The sequence below is a fragment of the Chrysochloris asiatica genome, unplaced genomic scaffold (genome assembly GCF_000296735.1).
Source record: "Chrysochloris asiatica unplaced genomic scaffold, ChrAsi1.0 scaffold00036, whole genome shotgun sequence".
In the NCBI taxonomy this organism is placed as follows: domain Eukaryota; kingdom Metazoa; phylum Chordata; class Mammalia; order Afrosoricida; family Chrysochloridae; genus Chrysochloris; species Chrysochloris asiatica.
In genome coordinates this window covers 1965553-1986154 of record NW_006408554.1, presented here as the reverse complement: position 1 = coordinate 1986154, position 20602 = coordinate 1965553, and the positions used below count along the sequence as shown (strand labels likewise).

General features: G+C 41.0%; 1 protein-coding gene across 1 annotated transcript; it reads left to right on the top strand.

The window, feature by feature from the left end:
- The first annotated feature begins 4398 nt into the window (after positions 1-4398).
- LOC102824312 (60S ribosomal protein L39-like) lies at positions 4399-5370 on the top strand. The gene is made up of 2 exons (XM_006860070.1): positions 4399-4559; positions 5310-5370. The coding sequence occupies exons 1-2, from the start codon at positions 4399-4401 to the stop codon at positions 5368-5370; spliced, it is 222 nt and encodes a 73-aa protein (XP_006860132.1).
- Positions 5371-20602: the final 15232 nt, after the last annotated feature.

Here is a 20602-nt window from a genome sequence, read left to right as displayed (position 1 = left end):
AGAGACAGAGACAGAGAGAGAGTGTGTGTTCTGGTGTGGCACTGCAGGATAATGCACTGGACCTTAAGGTCGGTTTGAACCGCAGGTCAACGGTTCAAACTCACCAGCTATCCAGATCACTATTCATAGGAACTGAGTTCTTGACACTTAACAATGTGCACAGAGGTTCAATGGGTTCCGAACTGACTTGAAGGCAGACTCCTAAACTTAATCATCTTATATCCTTTATCTATTAGTTACTGGTAGACATTAATCGAATATTTGTGGAACAACTGACAACATAATATAGCCAAGAACATGTACTATCTTCCATGAGAATGAAAAGACAAGCCTGGCCTTTTCTTATGTAAGCGCCCACATCTATAACAAATGACTCTTCATCCTTTCAGCAAAGATAGCACCAATGTCCAGAAATTAAACAAAGATTTGGGAAAAAGTAAAATTTTTTGAGAATTTTCTAAAAACAAAAATGATTACTAAAGGTAAACATCTCATGCTTTCAGTTATTAGTATTTTACCAAAGTACTACAGCATTTCTTCAGAAGAGGAGCATGTAAGCTTACACAATATTCTTTTTTATGTAACTACAGGAAAACAGAAGGAGCTCTGGTAGCGTAGCAATTACGAATCGGGCTGTGAACCCTAAGGTTAGCAGTTCTAAACTACTAGCTGTTCTGCGGGAGAAATATGAGGCTTTCTGCTCCTGTAAAGATTTATAGCCTCGGAAGCTCTGTACAGGGTCGCTATGAGTCAGAACTGACTCCACGGCACATAACCACCACCACCATAGGAAAACAACTTATCTAAATATCCTGTTCTTTAAGAAATTTCTAACTAGTATTTTAATTCTAGCCTTAACAGAAGGGCCAAGAAAATAAATGATAAGATTCAGAGTCAGAAAGGAACCTGGAGATAACCAACTTAATTCCTTATCATAAAAAAAATAGTTTAATATGAATAATTTGAATAAAGGTGGGATTACAAATCAAATCTACCTCTTAGTCTAGAGTACTCACTAAGCATAAAGGTAACGATATAAACTACTATTTCTTTCAAAAACCACACTTTCAAAAAGGAACTATTACCGTCATTTTGGAGATGAGTAAACACTTCAAGGCAGCTACTTACTCATGGCAGTGTTTATAGAGCCCTGCACAAGCAGTGGCTAAGCACTCAATGTTAACTGAAAGCTTGGTGGTGTGAACCCACCAGCCACTCCATGGAAAAAGGAAGAAAGATGTGGAAGGCATCTTCTGTAAAGATTTATAGCCTTGGAAATCCTATAGTGCAGCAGTTCTACAATTAGCTATAATGTCTACATGTCAGAATCAACTTGACAGCAAGTGGATTGTTACTGTTTTTAGGTTTGAGTTCAGAGTCCATACTCCATTATTCCATAATGCTACAGTAGAAAATTCTGACTCCATTAAAAGTTTTTTTCTATTACTGACAGCTGCTGTTATAAATCCTTATACTTTGGTGCCAACAAGTTGGCTCTGACATGTAGCGATCCTATGCACAACAAAAGGAAACACTGCCCAGTTGTGCTTCATCCTCACAATTGCTATGCTTGAGCCCATTGTTGCTGTCATTGTGTGACTACGTCTCACTGAGGTCTTCCTTGTTTTCACTGACCCTCTACAGATTATGATGTTCTTCTTCAGGGGCTGGTCCCTTCTAGTAACAAGTCAAAAACACGAGATGATAGTAGTCAATTAAAAAAATCTCCAGTTATTTTCTTCTGTTTATATTGCTTTCTAACCTTTTTTTTTAAAAAAAAAAAAAGAAAAAATAAGCTAGAAAAGCTAGAAACATAAGAATCTCAAGAGTCAACTTTTCTATCTGGAGTATCTCCAGAGGAAACATCTTAAGATGTTTATAAACTAGCAGTAGCTAAGCAACCATGCAATATCACATCTTCAAGTCCTTTGGGTAGCAACAGTTCCTTTAACAAGCTCTTAATATAGTAATCAATTCTATCATTTATAAAAGAGTTAATGGGGGAAGGGAGATATACTATCACTAGGGTATAAAATTTAGAGTTGAAATTTCCCAATTCTTAAAGAGAAGTAAAAAACATGATTTAGACCTAATCTATAAATTAACTCTACAAATCTACATTTGGGATTACAAAGATTTCAGTTTGAAGAGTCAGACATCTATTTCATGACTGAGTTAAATTCTGGGAATATGAATTAGGCAGGTAAAAGTAGGTGGCCATGAATCAATGGGTTGAGAATAGTCCCAGGAGGAAGAAGTAACATGAACCAAGGCCTAAGATGTCATACACAGTATGCTTTTTATTGACTGCAGTCCTCTCAATATAATAACATCACTTCCTTCCTATGTTCTCTGTTTCCATTCTTCTTTCTTTCTTTACCCTGTCCTTGGGTAAATGTTGCCCTTTTGCTTTCAAACGGTTGATTATTAAAGGTGTGCACATCTCATTAATTACTGCTCTCCTTAGAGACCTGTGTATTGTTTGGCTGAAACTTGAGCCAGGAGGGACTGAGTTCAGTTTCATCATGTACTTTTAATGTAATACATATAACAACCATTCTTCTTTTTCTTCTTCTTTTTTTTTTTTTACTGCCACATCATGTATTTATTTTAATGCTTTATTGTGAATTATGTGATAGTTTACATGGGAGGACATCAGCTTCATATTGATCCCGCCATGGTTACAATCCCTTCCATGCATCATCTATCAACCAAAGGGTATACCCTGCAAGCCTGACCCCCTGTTGTCCACACACCATCCCTCTCTCTCTCCAGGTTCAAAGTCTCCAGCTGTTCCAACTCCCCACATCATCGTCTCTGCCTCCATCCCTGGCATCACTGCTTCTCTGGGCAGGCACCGTTCTCTGCTCTTCTCCTTTGATGGTCCCAGGGACCTCCGCTCCTAGACTGTAAGGTTAATATCGCAGACCTATCCGCACCTCCTTTCATCAGTCCTAACTAGGCAGAATGGATACTACTCACTGGAGATTCTACCTTGCTCCACACCCTTCGTATCTAGGTTCCCTCTTGGAAGCTTATAAGTCAGTCACTTCTTGCCTCTGTAGCACCCCCATTCTGGGTAGCCAATGTCCAAGTTGCCCATCCCTGTCCTCTCCGTGTGCAGAGGAGGTGGGAACGATCCTTGCTGTGAAGCTACTGCTTACATAGGTGTGTGTCAAGTTCATCAAATTATATCAGATTATTCTTCTTCCCTCTTCTGTTTGAGCTCTGATCCTCCAGCCATTGAAGCCAGGTCAAGCGGATATCGTCTGCAAGTGTGGGTGTACCCTCTCTTCTTATCAGCTGGATGCTTCACTCTCCATTTTAGTCCTCTGTGGCTATGTTGCTGACTCTGGGTCCAAGAGTTCCCTGGACTTGGCACACTGCTGGCCAACCAGGTCTCCATCCAGGATCACAGGAGTCTATTGAGTATTGTAGGGCTTAGCTCGCTGCTTCATTGCTGTTTTTCCCTCACTTCCCCTTATCGGTGACGGCTCTGGTCACTCATCAGAGTAAGCATTCCCACTGAGCCTTAGTCTTAGAAGGGGGGATAAACATTATTTTTCTATAGTATTTTATAACAAATAGAAATTTTAGGTGAGTCTACATTAAAATGTGTTCTGAATATATTATCACTGAAATCTCAAGATTTTTGTATAGGCCATCCCTTTCTTGATATGAAATACCATCTTTATCGTATACTATAATGCTATGTGGATTTCTAGACTCTGATGTTTCACCAATTTAGTTATAGCTGACATCAATACTCCCGGTTTTAATTATAATCATTTAATCAATATGTTTTGCTAAATGGTTGGGCATTTTTTTCCTGTGCTGCAGACTTATAGGGACCCTACAGAGCAGAGTACAGCAGTAATCTTTACAAAAACAGACTGCCTCATCTTTCTCCCGTGGAGAGGGAGGTGGGTTCAAAGCATCTACCTTGAGGTTAGCAGACAGGAGCTAAACCACTGGTGCCACCAAGCCTCCTTATGGTTGGGCACATTCTTATACAGTTCTTTTTTAGGTCTAATTGCAGGAACTTCTTAGTTCCTACTATGTGTGGGATCTATTTTCCTATTTTATATTTTGAAAAGTTACGGAGTGTGTTCTGAGACCTTTCAAATTCAGTAAGCCAACATGGCATCTTATCAGTGTAGAACTTTCTTGCTTTACTACTTGTTCAGTTGATTTGTTTAGATTTTAGAACTAGATTATAGCAGAAACTACAAACCGATTCTTTTATATTACATTGCCTGTTTACTTAGGAAAAAAAAAGGCCAGATCCCTGACATCACTCATAAAATACAAAGGGGGCTTCAACAGTTCCTGGAAAAATAAAATTACCCTCTTCTGTTCTTTATTATCATGTGAGTACTGCTATCTTTCATCTTCACTATGTCTTCTCTTAAGACTTTCAGGATCAAGAGATGCCTGGTCAAGAAGCAAAAGCCGGATTGCCCCCGCCCCACTGGAATGAAAACTGGTAATAAAATCAGGTACAGTGCCCAGAGAAGACACTGGAGAAGAACCAAGCTGATCTATAAGGAGTCACATATGTGATGGCACACAAGTTCTAGTACTCTACCATATAAAGTTAAATTTTGCCCAGATCTGATCAACTGAACACGTACATGTATTGTAAAATTTCCACATTAAAAGGCTGGCTACTATGGAGGGGATTATAATCAATGTAATGAAACAAGGTGTGTGATTTGTTGAATGTGAAACTGTAAACTTACAGTCAATCCACAATAAAAACCTTAATAAAAAAAAAAGGTTGGCTACTAAATATGTAAGACGTTTGGTTTGGATGGAAAAAAGAGAGAAAAATGGAATTATACGATAATGGAATTTTTCCGTGAACTTTTTGAATTCCCCTTGTAATATACTACAGATTTAACAAATAAATGCAACACACACACAAAACAACTATCAAACTCTTGGGAAATAACAGAAGAAAAATACAAAAAGCTTATCTTTGACCACAATAATCAGGAAAATAGTTAAAAATTGAAAACTTGCTAAAAAGTTGGCAGGGTTGGGAAAATGGGTCACACAAAGTAAATGGTGTAACAGTTTGAGGCACAGGAGCAAAAGAGGAAGACCCCCCCCTCCCCCCAATGAGATGGATGGTCATAGTGACTGCAACAATGGGCTCAGGCAGTGTTTTGTACTGTTGCTCATAGGGTTGCTACGAGTAGAAATGGACTCAACAGTACTTAACAAGGAAAGAATGATAGGTATAGTTTGATGTCATTTATGTAAAACGAGTGGCTCCTTACTTATTAATCTTATGCTTTCTGTAGAGAGAAAAAGGTCTTGAAAGATTCTCTTCAAACTGATAAATTTAACACGGGTAGGAATTAAGAAGTAGTAACTAACAGAATGTAGGCTTACCTGAAATATTTTTATTTTTCTACATGGAGGCTCTATTTGTATACTCCAGCTAAAGTTTAAAATAGATCTTAAAAAGACCTCAAAATATCCCGCCGCTAGCATGTGCCTTACATTATGGCTAAATTTATGACTCAAGAAGAGCTGAAATTCTTATTCTGGTCTATTCAATTCTTAACAATGCTCCTATTATCTTTTTAAACCTCTTATGCAGGCAATATTAATGTTTCTAGCAAAGCCCCCCATTTCTTTTTTGGCTTACAGAGTTCTGGTGAGTGGTTAAGTGCTTGACAGTAAATCAGTAGGTTGACAGTTCAAACCTTCCAGCCTCTCCAGAGGTGCGATGTGGTATTTTACATTCATAAAGATTGTTATTGTGAACACTATCAGTTCTGATTCATAGTCCTGTATACGGTTTCCAAGGAGCGGCTGGTGAGTTTCACTCACTGACTTTGTGGGTAGCAGCTCAGTATTTACCCTACAGTGCCACACCAGGACTCCCATAAAGATTGTTGTTGTTAAGTGCCAATGAATGGCTTCCAATTCAAAGGGACCCTGTATAAGGTTTCCAAGGAGCAGCTGATGGGTTTGAACTGCCAACCCTGTGGTTAGCAGTCCAGTGCTTATCCTACAGCACCACACCAGGGCTCCCTAAAAAGATTACAGCCTTGGAAACCCTACAAGGGCAGTTCTACTTTGTCTTGTAGGGTCATTACGAGTTGGAATTTTTTTAGTTTTCCTTTTGTTCCTCCACTGTTCAATTTCCAGTTTCCTGGACTATTAGATAAACATGCTTCCTAGCTGTCTGCCATGAAGTGCTGTCCAACTGGTCCCGCCTCATAGTGACCATATGCATAATACAATGAGAAAATGCAGGGTCCTGTGCTAGCCTCACAATTGTTGTTTGAGCCCAAAATTGCAGCTGCTGTGTCCACCCATCTCATTGAAGGTCTTCCTCTTTTTCGCAGATCCACCACTTTACCCACGATGATGTCCTTATCCAGGGATTGATTCCTCCTGATAATATGCCCAAAGTATGTGATGTGATGCCTCACCAGACTCGATTCTAAGGAGCTGTACTTCTTCCAAGACAGATTTGTTTGTTCTTCTGGAAATCCAGGATATATTAAATATTCCTCACTAACACCATAATTCAAATGCATCAATACTGCTTAAGTCATTCTTATTCCTAAACCAGCTTGGATGAGGTGATTGAAAACACCATGGCTTGGGTCAGGCACACCTTAGACAAGTGACACCTTTAGGCTTTGTTGTTGTTGTTGTTGTTGTCAGGTGCCATCGAGTCGGAACCAACTCATAGCGACCCTATGCACAGCAGAACGAAACAATGTTCGATCCTGGGCCAACCTCACTACCGCTGCCACCAATGTGTCTAAAACCTTTAGGCTTTAGACACATCTAATTGGTGGGGCTATATCGGGGACAGATGTATGGCTGCAGTTGTTGTCTTCTGTTGTATGAGAAAAGAAGGTAAAAAGAAACATAAAAAACAGCCCACACCAGGGGATGGAGGGTGGGGTGGGAGATGATGAAAGTCAAACGTTTTCTCTCTGCCACCGCTCAGCCTCTTGCCTTCACAGCCACCTGAGCAAGTTCAGATTGGCTATACTGTGTCTGTAGGTTGGGCAGACCATTCACCTCCCCCCCCCTCCTTTTTTACGCCATGTGTTCTCTACCCCCATGTATTCATTCAACCATCTCTTCTAGTGAGAGGCAGTCCAGGGCTGGCCAGGGTCGACTTAGCAGATTTGGAGTAGAGCCTGACCTAGTGGAGTTATTGTCTTATCGTTTCTTCCTTGGCTCCAAGTGGGAGATTCCCTGGGGCTGTTGTACTCTGATTAGAATAAACAAGAAGGAAAACAAAAACAAAAACCACACTTTTGTCTCCAAGAGTCCTGGGTCGTTTTTGGCCATTTGGTCTCTAAAGTCGGTCATAAATTTTCAAGAAGGCTGCTGCTGGTTCTGTCAGCTGCCACTGCTTGTCAGTCACCCTTGACATTCACTTTGACCCTTTCTTTCTTCCCTGTCTTTTTAATAACCTTTTGCTTTCTGCATGTTATGTCCTTGATGTCACCCACAACTTGTCTAGTTTAACTTGCACATGAAAAATTGATGGTCTGTTCCACAGCTGGTCCCGGTCTTGTTTTGACTGATGATACTGAACTTCTCCATCATCTCTTTCTACAAATGTAACTGGTTTTTGATTCCCATGTATTCCATACATTGAAGTACATACATTGATGTACAGTTGCTGTTTATGTTATTAAAAAAGGTATCTGAAATTAATAGTCTAAGGAGAGTGTAGAAAAAGAGCTATGAGAGTAGAGAATTGAGCCTCAAGCAGGGAAACAGTGATGGAAAATGAAGATGGATCAAGATGTACATATTATACCACAGCATACCACTGTTATTGTTAGGTGCCTTCAACTCTGTTCACAAAACAAAACACTGCTTGGTCTGCATCATCCTCATAATCATTATGTCTGAGACCACTGTGGCAACCTGTGTCAATCTATGTTGCTGAGGGTCATCTTTCTTTGCCAACTGTCTACTTTACCAGAGTCCTAGTGTGGCAATGTGGGATAATGCACTGGACTATAAGGTCAGTTTGAACCTCGAGGTCAGCAGTTCAAATTCACCAGTTGCTCCTTGGAAACTGTACACAGAGTTGCTATAAATCGAAACCAACTCAACGGCACTTAACAACAATAACATCTACTTTTCCAACTTCAACTTCTTTAGCTTTAACTTGAATTTACATATGAGCAATTGATGGTCTGCTCTGCAGGTGGCACCTGGCCTTGTTCTGACTGACAAAAATGAGCACATCCATCCTCTATTTCTACAGATGTGGCTGATGTGATTCCTGTGTATTCCCTCCAGAGAGGTTCATGTGAGTAATTACTCTTTATGTAGTTGAAAAAGTTATTTGAAATAAAAAAGCTGCAGGTCTTACAAAACTCCTGCATTGTTTCAATCACCAAGGCCATATTTTCCAACTGCATGATCTTTCTTCTGTTTCCAATGTTTGCATTCCAATCACCAGTAGTTTTCAATGCATTTTGATTTTATGTTTGATCAACTTCAGATTACAGAAGTTAATTTAAAAACATCAATTTCATCATCTTTGGTTGGGTATGTATAGCCAATAATAATCACATTGTTGTTATTGTTATGTGACATGGAGTTGGTTCCGACTCTTAACGACCCTGTACAAGGTTTCCGAGGCTATAAATCTTTACAGGCGCAGAAAGCCTCATCTTTCTCCCATGGAACAGCTGGTAGTTTCGAACTGATGACCCTGAGGTTAGCAGCCCGATTAGTAACCCCTACGCTACCAGAGCTCGGTGATCAAAATTGCAGGTGTGTGGATATTATCCTAATCACTGACAGTATTATACTTCAGGACAGATCTTGAAATGTTCTTTTTGATGATGAATGCGGTGTCATTCCTCTTAAATTTGCCATTCTTGGCATATACACCACACAACTGTCTGATTCAAAGTGGCTAATACCGGTCAATTTCAGCTCACTTTTAATTTATGTATGTTCCATTTCATTTTTAACTTCCCATTTTTCTTGATTCATACTTTGTACATTCCATGTCTGATTATTAATAGATATTTGTTGCTGTTTTTTTCTCTCTGTGTGCCAATAGTACAGGCATGTGTACTCTTCTTGGTGTGGAGCTGCAGGATATAAGCACTGGGCTACTAACCACAAAGTTGGCAGTTCAAACCCACCAGCTACTCCTCAGAAACCCTATACAGGGTCACTATCCTCACTATGACTCCACAGCACTTAACAACAACAAAAACTGGAAAGGCATGTATTTCCTTTTTACTACTATACTGTTTCATCTCTTCTGCCTAACCATTCTCTTTCTGCTACCTACTGTTCCCTAGTACTTGAATTTGTTCCTCCACATAATACAGTGCTTAAAAACAATCTTCTTTAGACCCCCATCTACCAATTCCTAGTCATGTCACCTGGGGAAAGTTACCTAACAATTCTGGACTACAGTTTCATCAACTGTAAAATGAGAATATAACTCTACTTCATAGAGTTATGGAGCATACATCTACTGTGACACACACAGGGTTGCCATGAGTTGGAAGTCTTATAGGATGTTTTCAAGAAAAACAGTTTATATATGAAGTGCTTAGAACAGTGATTTGCACATAGAATACATGTCAAAACATTAACCATTCTCATTTATAAACCAAGGGTTCATATATACAGTGAGTACCTACTATGTGACTAGGTACTTGGGATAAATCCTTAGACAAAGCCAAGACCTCCACCCTCCTGGGACTTACATCCTAGTGTGGTGGTGTTGCTAAATGATGTCAAGTCAGTTCCGACTCATAGCAAGCCTATATAGCGCTTCCAAGAAGCAGCTGATAGGTTTGAACCACTGACCTTGTGGTTAGCAGTCCAGTGCTTATCTTACAGCACCACAACAGGATAGTGGTCAGCAAACTCTCTGCAAAGGATCAGACAGCAAATATTTCATGATTCATGTCACAAGGTCTCTGTCACATCACTTAACTGTGCCAAGGAACTATGAAAATAGCCACAGACAGGACAAACAAATGAGTGTGACTACTATGTTCCAACAAAACTTTATAGGCACGAAAACTTGAATTTCATATAATTTTCACATTATGAAAATGTTGTTGCTGTCACTGAGTCAGTCAGCTCCAACTCATAGAGACCATGTATAGGGTTTCAGAGGAGCAACTGGTGTGCTTGAACCACTGGCCTTGCAGCCCAGTGCATTAACCCAGAGCACCACACCAGGACTCCATTATGAAATAGTTTAAATATCTTTTAACCATTGGAAAATGGTGAGGTTTCATAGCTTTTTATATTTTCTGAGAGATCTCCAACAATAAAGAACTGAACATACCCAATGGCTCTCAATGGGGATTTTATGTTGGCTCAAACCAACCTCTACTCTCTGCTCAATTTGCCTATCTTGAGACTCAGAAAGGGTAAGTGACAGGGCTTCTGTTTCCCCATCTCCTAAATGCGGGAATCAGACTAAACTATGTTTAAAATTTCTTTCCACATTTTATGACTGAATCTCTCTGAGATGTCATTTATCTCCTCCCACCCACAACTGCCTGTAACTCTCAACTTCTATCTTTATTTAGCAGAGTTGCATTGTCCTTTCACTAACACAGAACTTTAGGGGGCTCTAGAGTTCTGGGTGTTTCAAAAGAGTCAGTCTGCATCCCTATAAACTGTCTACTCTCCCAAAAAGACAATTATATTCAAACTCCTTTGTTTGATTTTAAAAACTATAACTAAATACAAGTTGTTGTTGTTGTTAGGTGCCATTGAGTTGGTACAGACCCATAGTGATCTTATGCACAGCAGAACGAAACACTGCCCAATCCTGGGCCAACCTCACTACTGTTGCCACGCTTGAGTCCATCGATGCTGTCACTTGGCCAATCCATCTCGTTGGGGGTCTTCCTCTTTTTCTCTGACCCTCCACCTTAGCAAACATGATACACTTCTCCAGTCACTGGTCCCTCTTGACAATGTGTCCGAAGTATGAAAGATGAAGTTTGGCCATCTTGGCCTCCAGGGAGCACTCTGGCTACACTTCTTCCAAAATGGATCTATTCGTTCTTTTAGCAGCCCATGGCACTTTCAATAGTCTCCTCCAACACCATCAATCAAAAGCATCAATTCTTCTACAGTCTTCCTAATTCACTGTCCAGCTTTCGCATGCATATGAGGTTATTGAAAATTAGGAAGAAAGAGTTATGAACTACTTCTGAATATTTAGTCACTGAAAACCAAATACAAGGGGGCTTCTAAAAGTTCATGGAATTAAAAGAAAATGGACTTTTCCCATGAACTTTCTGAAGCCCACTCATATTCACAATTTATAGTACATATTAAATTATAGATTATGTTACATACACTATAAAATTATTTAAAAGAAACTTTAGAACTATGGGCTAAAAATAAAAACCTAATGCTTTATACCCTAACTTCCCTCTCTCCTCCCTTCCCTCTGTTTTACCTGCCAAAATCCCAATCCTGGCTACAATCAATTCTCAGGCCTCAAACAAGGAACTGAATGTTGTTGTCATTGTCAAGTGCCATCAAGTCGATTCCAACTCATAGTAACCCTGTATAAGGTTTCCGAGGAGCAGCTATTAAGTTTAAACTGCTGACGCTGTAGTTCAAACAGACCTTATGGTCGAGTGCTTATCCTACAACTGAATGTGGCTGGAGAAAAAAACACACAAAAGTTTTGACTGTTCAAAACACTGAATTTATGACTACAAACTTTAAACAGGCACTTGGAATCATAGAGAAATTGCCCAAATAAATTGACTTTCTTACTCTGAGAAAATTACACCTTCTCCTAAACCTCCCCAATATCTTTCTTTATGTCACCTTGAAAAAGCCACTTACTTCATTAAGAATGAGACAAATCACTTTGAATACCTTGTCTTCCATGTCCAGACTATCAATATCTGTATACCACACACTATCTCGTTCCTGTCTGAAAACCTGAATAAAAATGAATCCTCCTATTCAAGGTAATACTTCCAATAAAGGACCTAGTCCTGTTCCCCTTATTCCACCAAGGCCTTTACTCCTACCATTATTCCCATCAACACAGCAAAATATTACCACCACCACCTCCTCCAACTGCCATCCCATTTCTCTTTAACCTACTGTAGTCAGACTTTTGCCCTACCAGTACATTAAGATTCTAATAACATTCCAACAACTTTACTTTTCAAGAGCAAAGATGTCAGTCTGAGGACTAAGGTGCACCTGACTAAAGTTATGGTATTTTCAATAGCCTAATATGCATGTAAAAGTTGGATAGTGAATAAGGAAAACTGTAGAACTGATGCATTTGAGTTACTGCCAGAACAAATAAATCTGTGTTGGAAGTACAGCCAGAATGTTCCTTGTAAGCCAAGATGGCCAGCCTTCATCTCTTATACGTTGGACTTAGTGTCAGCAAAGATCAGACCATCATGCTTGATAAGATGGAGATTCAGCAAAAAGACTAAGATTAAGCAGAAAGATCATCATGCTTGGTAAGATGGAGATTCAGCAAAAATAGAGGGAGATCCCCCAATGAGATGGACAGGTAAAGTGGCAACAACAATGGGCTCAAGCATAACGGCAATTGTGAAGAGAGCACAGGACTAGGCAGTGTTTTGTTCTGTTGTGCGTGGGGTCACTATGGGACAGAACTGACTCGACAGCCCCTAACAACAACACTTAACTTTTTTCAAGTCGCCAATTTTTACTCTTAGCAGCATTCTGCACAGCTGACTACTTCCTCCTTCAAATATTTTCTTCCTTTAGTATTCCAGATGCTGCATTCTTCACTTTTCTGCTTCTTTTTCTCCTCTGACGAGAGTGATCTGCCTTATCTTCACTGACATTCTCTCTCGTCCACAGATCTCAATACCATTTATAATATGACTCTCAGCTCATCCTCCCTGAACTCCAATCATAGATAACCAATTTGTTCACTGCCGAATAGTTTCCGTCTCCCCATTTCATTAAATGGTACTACTTATGAGTCAGGCTACTAATCTCAAGGTCAGCAGTTTGAAACTATCAGCAGTTCCTCGGGAGAAAGACAAGGCTTTCTGTGCCTGTAAAGATTTATAACCTCAGAAAAACTACCCAGGGTTACTATGAGTTAGAACTGACTCAATGGCACATCATCACCACTACTATCACCGGTCATCCAGATGCTTAGACAAAAAGAGTTATTACCGCCACCCCCCCTCCCCCCCCCATTTAAAAAAAATCTATGGGTGAAGGCAAGACCTATTTGCTTCCATCTTCAAATTACATTCTAAATTAGACCATTTTTTAAAAACTAACTTCTAACGCTACATCTCTAGATTAAGTTAACATATTATATTGTTGTTGTGGTTGTTAAGTACTGTGGAGTCAGTTCCAACTCATAGTGACCTTGCACAGGGTTTTCGGGGCTGTAAATCTTTACAAGAGCAGAACGCCTCATCTTTCTTCCGCAGAACGGCTGGTAGTTCAAATAGCTGACCTTGAGGTTAGCAGCCCAACTTGTAACCACTATGCTACCAGATAGCACATGCAAATGAAAAAAATGTTAAAATTTTCAGTAAAAATAAGTTATGTAGTATAATCAGCTATAGCCTTCTGAATGATGTTTAATAACTGCAAGGTCAGTGGTTCAAATCCACCAGCTGGTTCACAGGAGAAAGATGAGGTTTTCTGTTCCCATAAAGATTTGCAGCAATGGAAACCTTATTACTGTTGTTAAGTGCAGAGTCAAGTCGGTTCCAACTCACAGCAACCCTGTATAGGGTTTCTGAGGAGTGGTTGGTGAGCTTGAACTGCAGATTCAAACAGACCTTGCAGTTCAACGCATTAACCCGCAGCATCACACGAACCTAGAGTGTCGTTATGAGGATGAGGTGGAACTAACTCCAGGACACTGAACAATGACAAGATTCCTAACTTTCCCTCCCACCCTTCTATGGATTCCTGGTATGGTGCTGGTAGGGTTAGCACTGAACTGAAAACCACAAGGTCAGCAGCTGAAGCCCACCAACTGCACCTAGGAAACCCTCTACAGGATGGATGAGAGTCAGAATCGACTAAATGGCACTTAACAACAACAATTTCTATTCATTCAGCAAGCAGTCATCTACGGCATAAATCACATCTCATACCCATGCACAAGATTCTATGATGGCTTATTATATACACATAAAAAAAACCAAAAACCCTTTACCAAGAACAAGAATATTCCAGAGGAGCCCTGGTAGTGCAGTAATTAAGCACTTTGCTGCTAACCCAAAGATCAGCAGTTTGAACCCACCAATAGCTCCACGGAAGAAAAGACATACAGATCTGCTTCCTGTAAAGATTATAGACCAGGAAACACTAAGGGGCAGCTCCACTGACAAATACGGTTCCTATGAATTGGAATTGACTCAATGGCACACAACAATACAAGAATCTGTGTTAATTAATCCTTGCTAACCACTGTGATCTGTGTGGCGCTGTGGGTTAATGCGCCAGACTGCAAAGCGGTTTGAACTACAAGGTCAGTGGTTCAAGCTCACCAGCTGCTCTTCGGAAACTCTATACAGGGTCGCTATGGGTCGGAACTGACTTGACGGCACTTGACAACAACAAACCACTCTGATCTCATCTCCCACCACTTTCTTTACTAGGCTCCACCACTAGGGCTTTCCTAGTATTTTTGTTAAGTGCCATCGAGTTGGTTCCAACTCATAGAGACCCTGTCTAGGGTTTCTGAGGAGCAGCAGGTAAGTTTGAATAGGCGATTTTGTAATCCAATGCTTATCCGACAGTGCCACACCAGGACTCCTAGAATTTCTGGTATAGATAAAATCCCCTTCTACCTCAAAGTCTTGTATTTGGTTCCTGCTGACTGCAGCTTTCCTCTCAAATCTTCCTCTTCAGTTAAGAATGCCTCGGAAAGACCTTCCTTGACCACATCAAAATTAAGACAACTCCCTCCCGAGTCACACCATTTTCTTCATATCTGAAATTATATTTAATTATACATAACACTCTCTTCCTTCAATCTTCATGAAGACAAAGACTTAGTGTTAGTCATAACTCCAATGTCTGGAACAGTGTCTGGTACACAGCAAATGCCTAAGAGTATTTCTTTAATGAACGGTACTGCCATTAACCTAAGGAAGGACTGGAAGAGCTCTTTATTGGAAGAAGAAAGCATTTATAAAGGACAGACTAGCTGAAATGCATTAACATGCCTGACTGCAAATGCAAACATTTTCTACTACTTAGAAAATTTACCAACAAAACAAAAACAAGCATTTTAGAAGATTGTTATTGTTGTCAAGTGGTGTTGAGTCGGCTTGACTCACAGTGACCCTGTATAGGGGTTCTGAGAAGCAGAGGCTGGTGGGTTTGAACTGCTGGCCTTTGGATTAGCAGTTCAGTGCTTATCTTACAGCGCCACCCCAGGAGTCAATGAAATATTACTTTAGAACTTGATATATTGGGTTGACCATAACTTTTTCTGACTGCAAACTGCTGTTTAATTTATAACCATTTGGTAATGAAACTGGATCCCTCTATTTGAAATAAATTCCATAGTTAATAAGTGGTAGTTATATTAGATAAATCTTACATTTAAGGTGAAAAGACATTTCATAACTGACTCTATGTATTTTGGTCCCCAAACAGTTTTCCTTTTTTGTTAAGTGGACTAAAATGATAAATCTCTGACCTTGTGTACATTATAATATGATAAAATTCATGTTATTTAGACATCACAGTTCATGAGGATTTTATTCATTTAGGAATACATTACAGCAAGAAAATACCTATGGTCCCTTCCATTATGAATATATATTACTTATTGCCAGTTATAGGAGTCATGGTATGGCGCCGTGGGATGAAGCACTGCACCTCAAGGTCAGTTTGAACCACAAGGTCGGTGGTTCAAACTCACCAGTTGCTCCTTGGAAACACTATACAGGGTCGCTGTGAGTTAGAATAGACTTGATGGCACTTAACAATTGCCAGTTATGATTTGGTGTTTCTAATATATGGAGTCCTGGTGTGGTGCTGTGGGTTAATACACTGGGCTGCAAAGTGGGTTTGAACTGCAAGGTCGGGGTTCAAACTCACCTCGGAAACCCAATACAGGGTCACTGTGGGTGGGAACTGATTCGACGGCACTTAACAACAACAACTAGCCACATGTACGCAGTTCAAACCCACCAGCCACTCCTTGGAAACCCTATATAGGATCACTATGAGTCAGAACGACTAGATGGCACCTATCAACAACATATATATATAAACATACACATGTATATATGTAAGGAGCTCTGGCAGCCTAGTGGTTACGAGTCGGGCTGCCAACTGCAAAGTCAGCAGTTCAAAACTACCAGCTGTTCCAAGGGAGAAAGATGAGGCTTTCTGCTCCCGTAAAGATTTACAGCCTCGGAAACTCTGTACAGGGTCGCTATGAGTTGGAACCGACTGCACGGCACGTAACAACAACATACATATATTTGTGTGTATATATATATATATATATATGAAATGTGGGCGCTTTAAGAAGTTCGTGGAAAAACGTAATGAAAATATAATGTAATTTTTCCATGAACTTTTTGAAGTCACCTCGTGTATATTAATGGCAATTCGAAAGTGAGGTTTTTCTAAGACTTTAAAAGGTTTCTACACTGGAAGTGACGTAGAGTACAAATATAGTAATAAGGACACAAATCCCACGACTTTCTTACATTCCACTTAATCGATTTTAGTTCTACAAAGCAAACCCTTACCTGACACCCCAAACCTTTTCAGACACAGGTCTAAGAGACTGAAGCACAAAGGATCCAACCCACCAATTCGGGTAGAAAACACCCAACAAGTTGCCCAGAAAGGTAAACTTCTCGGGAGCCCGCAGCTGGAAGGAGCGAGGGCCCGCTAAGGGAACCAGAGACTAACTCAAAGAAATGATCTGAGTGCATGCACACAGGAAGGCAAAATGGAAAAGTGGCTGGGCTGCCATGATCCTAACTCCACCCTCCCCGCGTTCAGCCCAAAGAAGGCCCAGTCTCGCCGGCCACTACCCCTCCTTCCACTCCTTTCCAAGCCCACCCAACGGCTCCAGGAAAGGTCCCGCCGTCCTCTTCTCCCCTCCCCCAAAAGGGGAGCTGGGGAGGCCCGGGAAGGTTAGGAGTTTCCGTTTCTTCCCCGCCCAAAAGGGACGGGGTGGGAAGTGGGGTTCTGTGTGAGCTCCAAATAAGCCTCCCTCCTTCTCGACGCGACTCCGAAGCACCTTTCCCAACCCACCTCAAGACTCACCCGTCAGTCCCGTAGTTACCACAGCCACCGCAACTGGATCCCCGCGCACCGCCACAGCCCCTACTCCAGGGCCGCCCCCCCCACCCCAGCTGCCTGCCGCCGTGCGTTCCGGGGCAATAGGAGGAATTACTTCCGCCAGGTCACGAACGCTTTCGCTAACAGGCGGGAGATCCGTACCTGATGAGGCGGGACGCATTGAGCCTGTCGCCGGCTTCCGTCTGGCGGAAGTATCCCGCGTCCCCTCCCTTCCGCCACATCATCTCAAACCAGTTTAAGAGAACGGCAACCACTGGCAAATCTCAACCAATCCGATTCTGAATCTTCTGAGTCCCAGCATGCAACGCCGATCCAGCTCCGATTCTTGAAGGATCAACATCCTTTTTAAAGAAACGCTCACGGCTCCAGACAGCGCTGTATCTTGGGACTTGTAGTTTCTCCAGAAGTTTGGCCCAAGGCATCTTGGGACTTATAGTTTCTCACGCTCCCCGTTAAGACTTTGGTAGTTTTAGTGGTCGTCCCTACCTTTGGTTTGTGGTTTGCAAGGAGATTGGGGAGTTGCCTTCAGTGGAGACACTGAAAATGTGGTTTCAGCCTTAAAATGGTTGTTCTCTTTATGAAGTAGCATCTGTCCTTTATGAAAAGTTGCAGTGATATGGAAGAGCATCCGAACTGCTAGCACAATCAGCTGGTGTCATTTCCTCTCTTCCCGGTACAATTCAATGATTACTGACAACTAACCACACCCTCCACCCTCACGCTGGTGGTACTTCCTTCCCTACCCTGGAGTTTGCTTCGATTCGGGGTTCACTCTGGAATTTCTAGGCAGCTTGCCATCATCGCTCAACGCTCTAGCCGCCTTTCTAATTCCAAGCCTCCTTTGTCCTTCATTCTTTCCTTCCACCCTCTCTTTCCATCAGCCTACTGCGAACCACAAGCTGCAGTTCAAACCCACCAGCAGCTCCTCTGAAACCCTATGAGTCAGAATCGACTCGTCGGCACTTAATAACAATACCCCAGTTACTTGTTTTCTTGTGGTTAAAGTCATACACTTTTCCAGAAAGACTGAAACAGCTAAATAAAGTTCACCCTTTGGTGTGTTTGGGGACAGTGACATGAAGGAAATGTCAGACCGCTCTGAGTTGGAGCTGAATTACAGTACCTAAAAACAACGTAGTTATGTATATATATATAGTTATATATATATACATATATGTGTATATATATTACATATATGTAATATGTCAACAAAGGGAAAAATACAGCTAGAGTATGAACAAGTGTTTGTGGAATCAATTAATGACTTGTCTGAAAGGCAATTTTAGTTTTTGTTGCTGTTAAGTGCTATCGGTTCTGACTAATATCGACCCTGTATAGAGTTTCCGAGGAGTGGACGCTTGGTTTGAACCACTAACCTTGCAGTTACAGTCCAGTGTTTATACTACTGTGCCAACACTAGGACTTCTATTTAAATTGGTAGCTAAGATATTTGGCTTTTTCAGAATTAATTGCAAAAACCAAAAGACTGTTCTGGGTTAATCTTTCAAAATCTTTGCAAAAATCATTACTAAACAGGCACCTTTCATATTTGTGGTGCCTCGGAATGTCATTCCACACTTCTTCTGGTGCTTTCTTGGACTTGAGCTCAACAGCAAACGCCCTCCCTCACTATACCTTACCTCTAGGTGTCTTCTGTGCTTGAGGAAGGATGTAGGGTCCAACCAAGTGAATAAAAATTGCTCAGTGAAACCCCACTTCAAGTGGTGCTCAGGGCATGTGTCAAACCTGCCATACTTTGGGTACACCTCTGCTCCACAGACCCAACAAGTAGGGACAGGTAGTTAGTGACCAAACAAAATGATACCTTCAGCCCTTAAGAACAGGGGTCAACAAACTATGGTCCACAGGTCAAAAATGACACCTGTCAATGTGTTTTTGTATAACTCATGAGCTAGAATGTTTTGTTTTGTTTTTTAACTTTTATTGTGAATTGAGTGTTAACAGACAAGGTCATCAGCTTTACTTCCAACCAATCATATGCTTTGTTTTATCTCAATGATTACAATCTCCTCCCTGTAAAAGCAAGGAGCTCTGGTAGCGAGCTTAGTGGTTACTAATGTTATTGTTGTTGGTAGGTACCATGGAGTCGGTTCCGACTCATAGTGACCCTGTACAAGGTTTCCAAGGCTATAAATCTTTACGGGAGCAGAAAGCCTCATTTTTCTCCTGTGCAACTGTTGCTAGTTTCAAACTGCTGACCATGAGGTTAGCAGCCCAACTCATAACCACAACACTTTACACACATTTAAAAGTAAATGTCGAAAGGTCACATTTTGCAAGCCAGCCTCCTCCCCGCAGGCACACACCCTTTCTCAGTCTAGAGGCCTGGAGTCTGGAGCTGCTCTCTATATATGCTATTGCCTCTGCCACAGTCTCTGCTGTCACTGCTCTTCCTTCTTGATAGTCCTGGAATCCTCTGGTCCTGAAATAAAAGATTAACTGTTGTTGTTGTTGTTGTTAAGTGCCATTGAGTCAGTTCCGACTCATAGTGACCCTGTATGGGGTTTCTGAGGAGCAGCTGGTGAGCTTGAACCGCTGACCTTGCAGTTCAAACTGACTTTGCAGTCTAGCGCATTAACCCATAATGCCACACCAGGACTCCAAACATTAACTACTCCTCCCCACATTTACAATTACAAATTTTAGTTACACATCTACAATTACTGTTGTGACAATTGCAATTAATCCTAACAATTGCTCACAATTGAACCATCATTTCCTGTCCCCTATCACCAGATCCATCTGGAAAAGAAGATAACAATTCCGTGGAGATTCTACACACTTTCGGAAACTAAGCACACCCATGAAGGATTGTAAGCCAGCCACTTTGTGCCCTTAAAGCCCCCAGTTTTGATATCCAGTGTCTAAATTACCTGTCCCTAAAGACCCAGTTCATCTAAGAGATGAACAGAAAATTTCAAAGATCAGCTCAACAAGATAAAGCCAAATATTACAACAAATTGTGCAAAGACCTGGAGTCAGAAAACCAAAAAGGAAGAACACACTCAGCATTTCTCAAGCTGGTAGAACTGAAAAAAAAAAAAAATTCAAGCCTCGACTTTCATTATTGAAAGAGTCTCTGGGCAAATTATTGAACGATGCACAAAGCATCAAGAGAAGATGGAAGGAATATACAGAGAATCACTGTACCAAAAGGAAATGGTTGATGTTCAATCATTTCAAGAGGTAGCATATGATCAAGAGCCAATGATATTGAAGGAGGAAGTCCAAGGTGCATTGAAGGAATTGGCAAAGAACA

Bases quoted from the DNA above. Each gene is read 5' to 3' on its own strand.
- LOC102824312 (XM_006860070.1), top strand. From the start codon at position 4,399: ATGTCTTCTCTTAAGACTTTCAGGATCAAGAGATGCCTGGTCAAGAAG. The intron at 4,560-5,309 runs GTGATGGCACAC...TGCTTTCTGTAG, and splicing joins ATCTATAAGGAGTCACATAT to AGAGAAAAAGGTCTTGAAAG.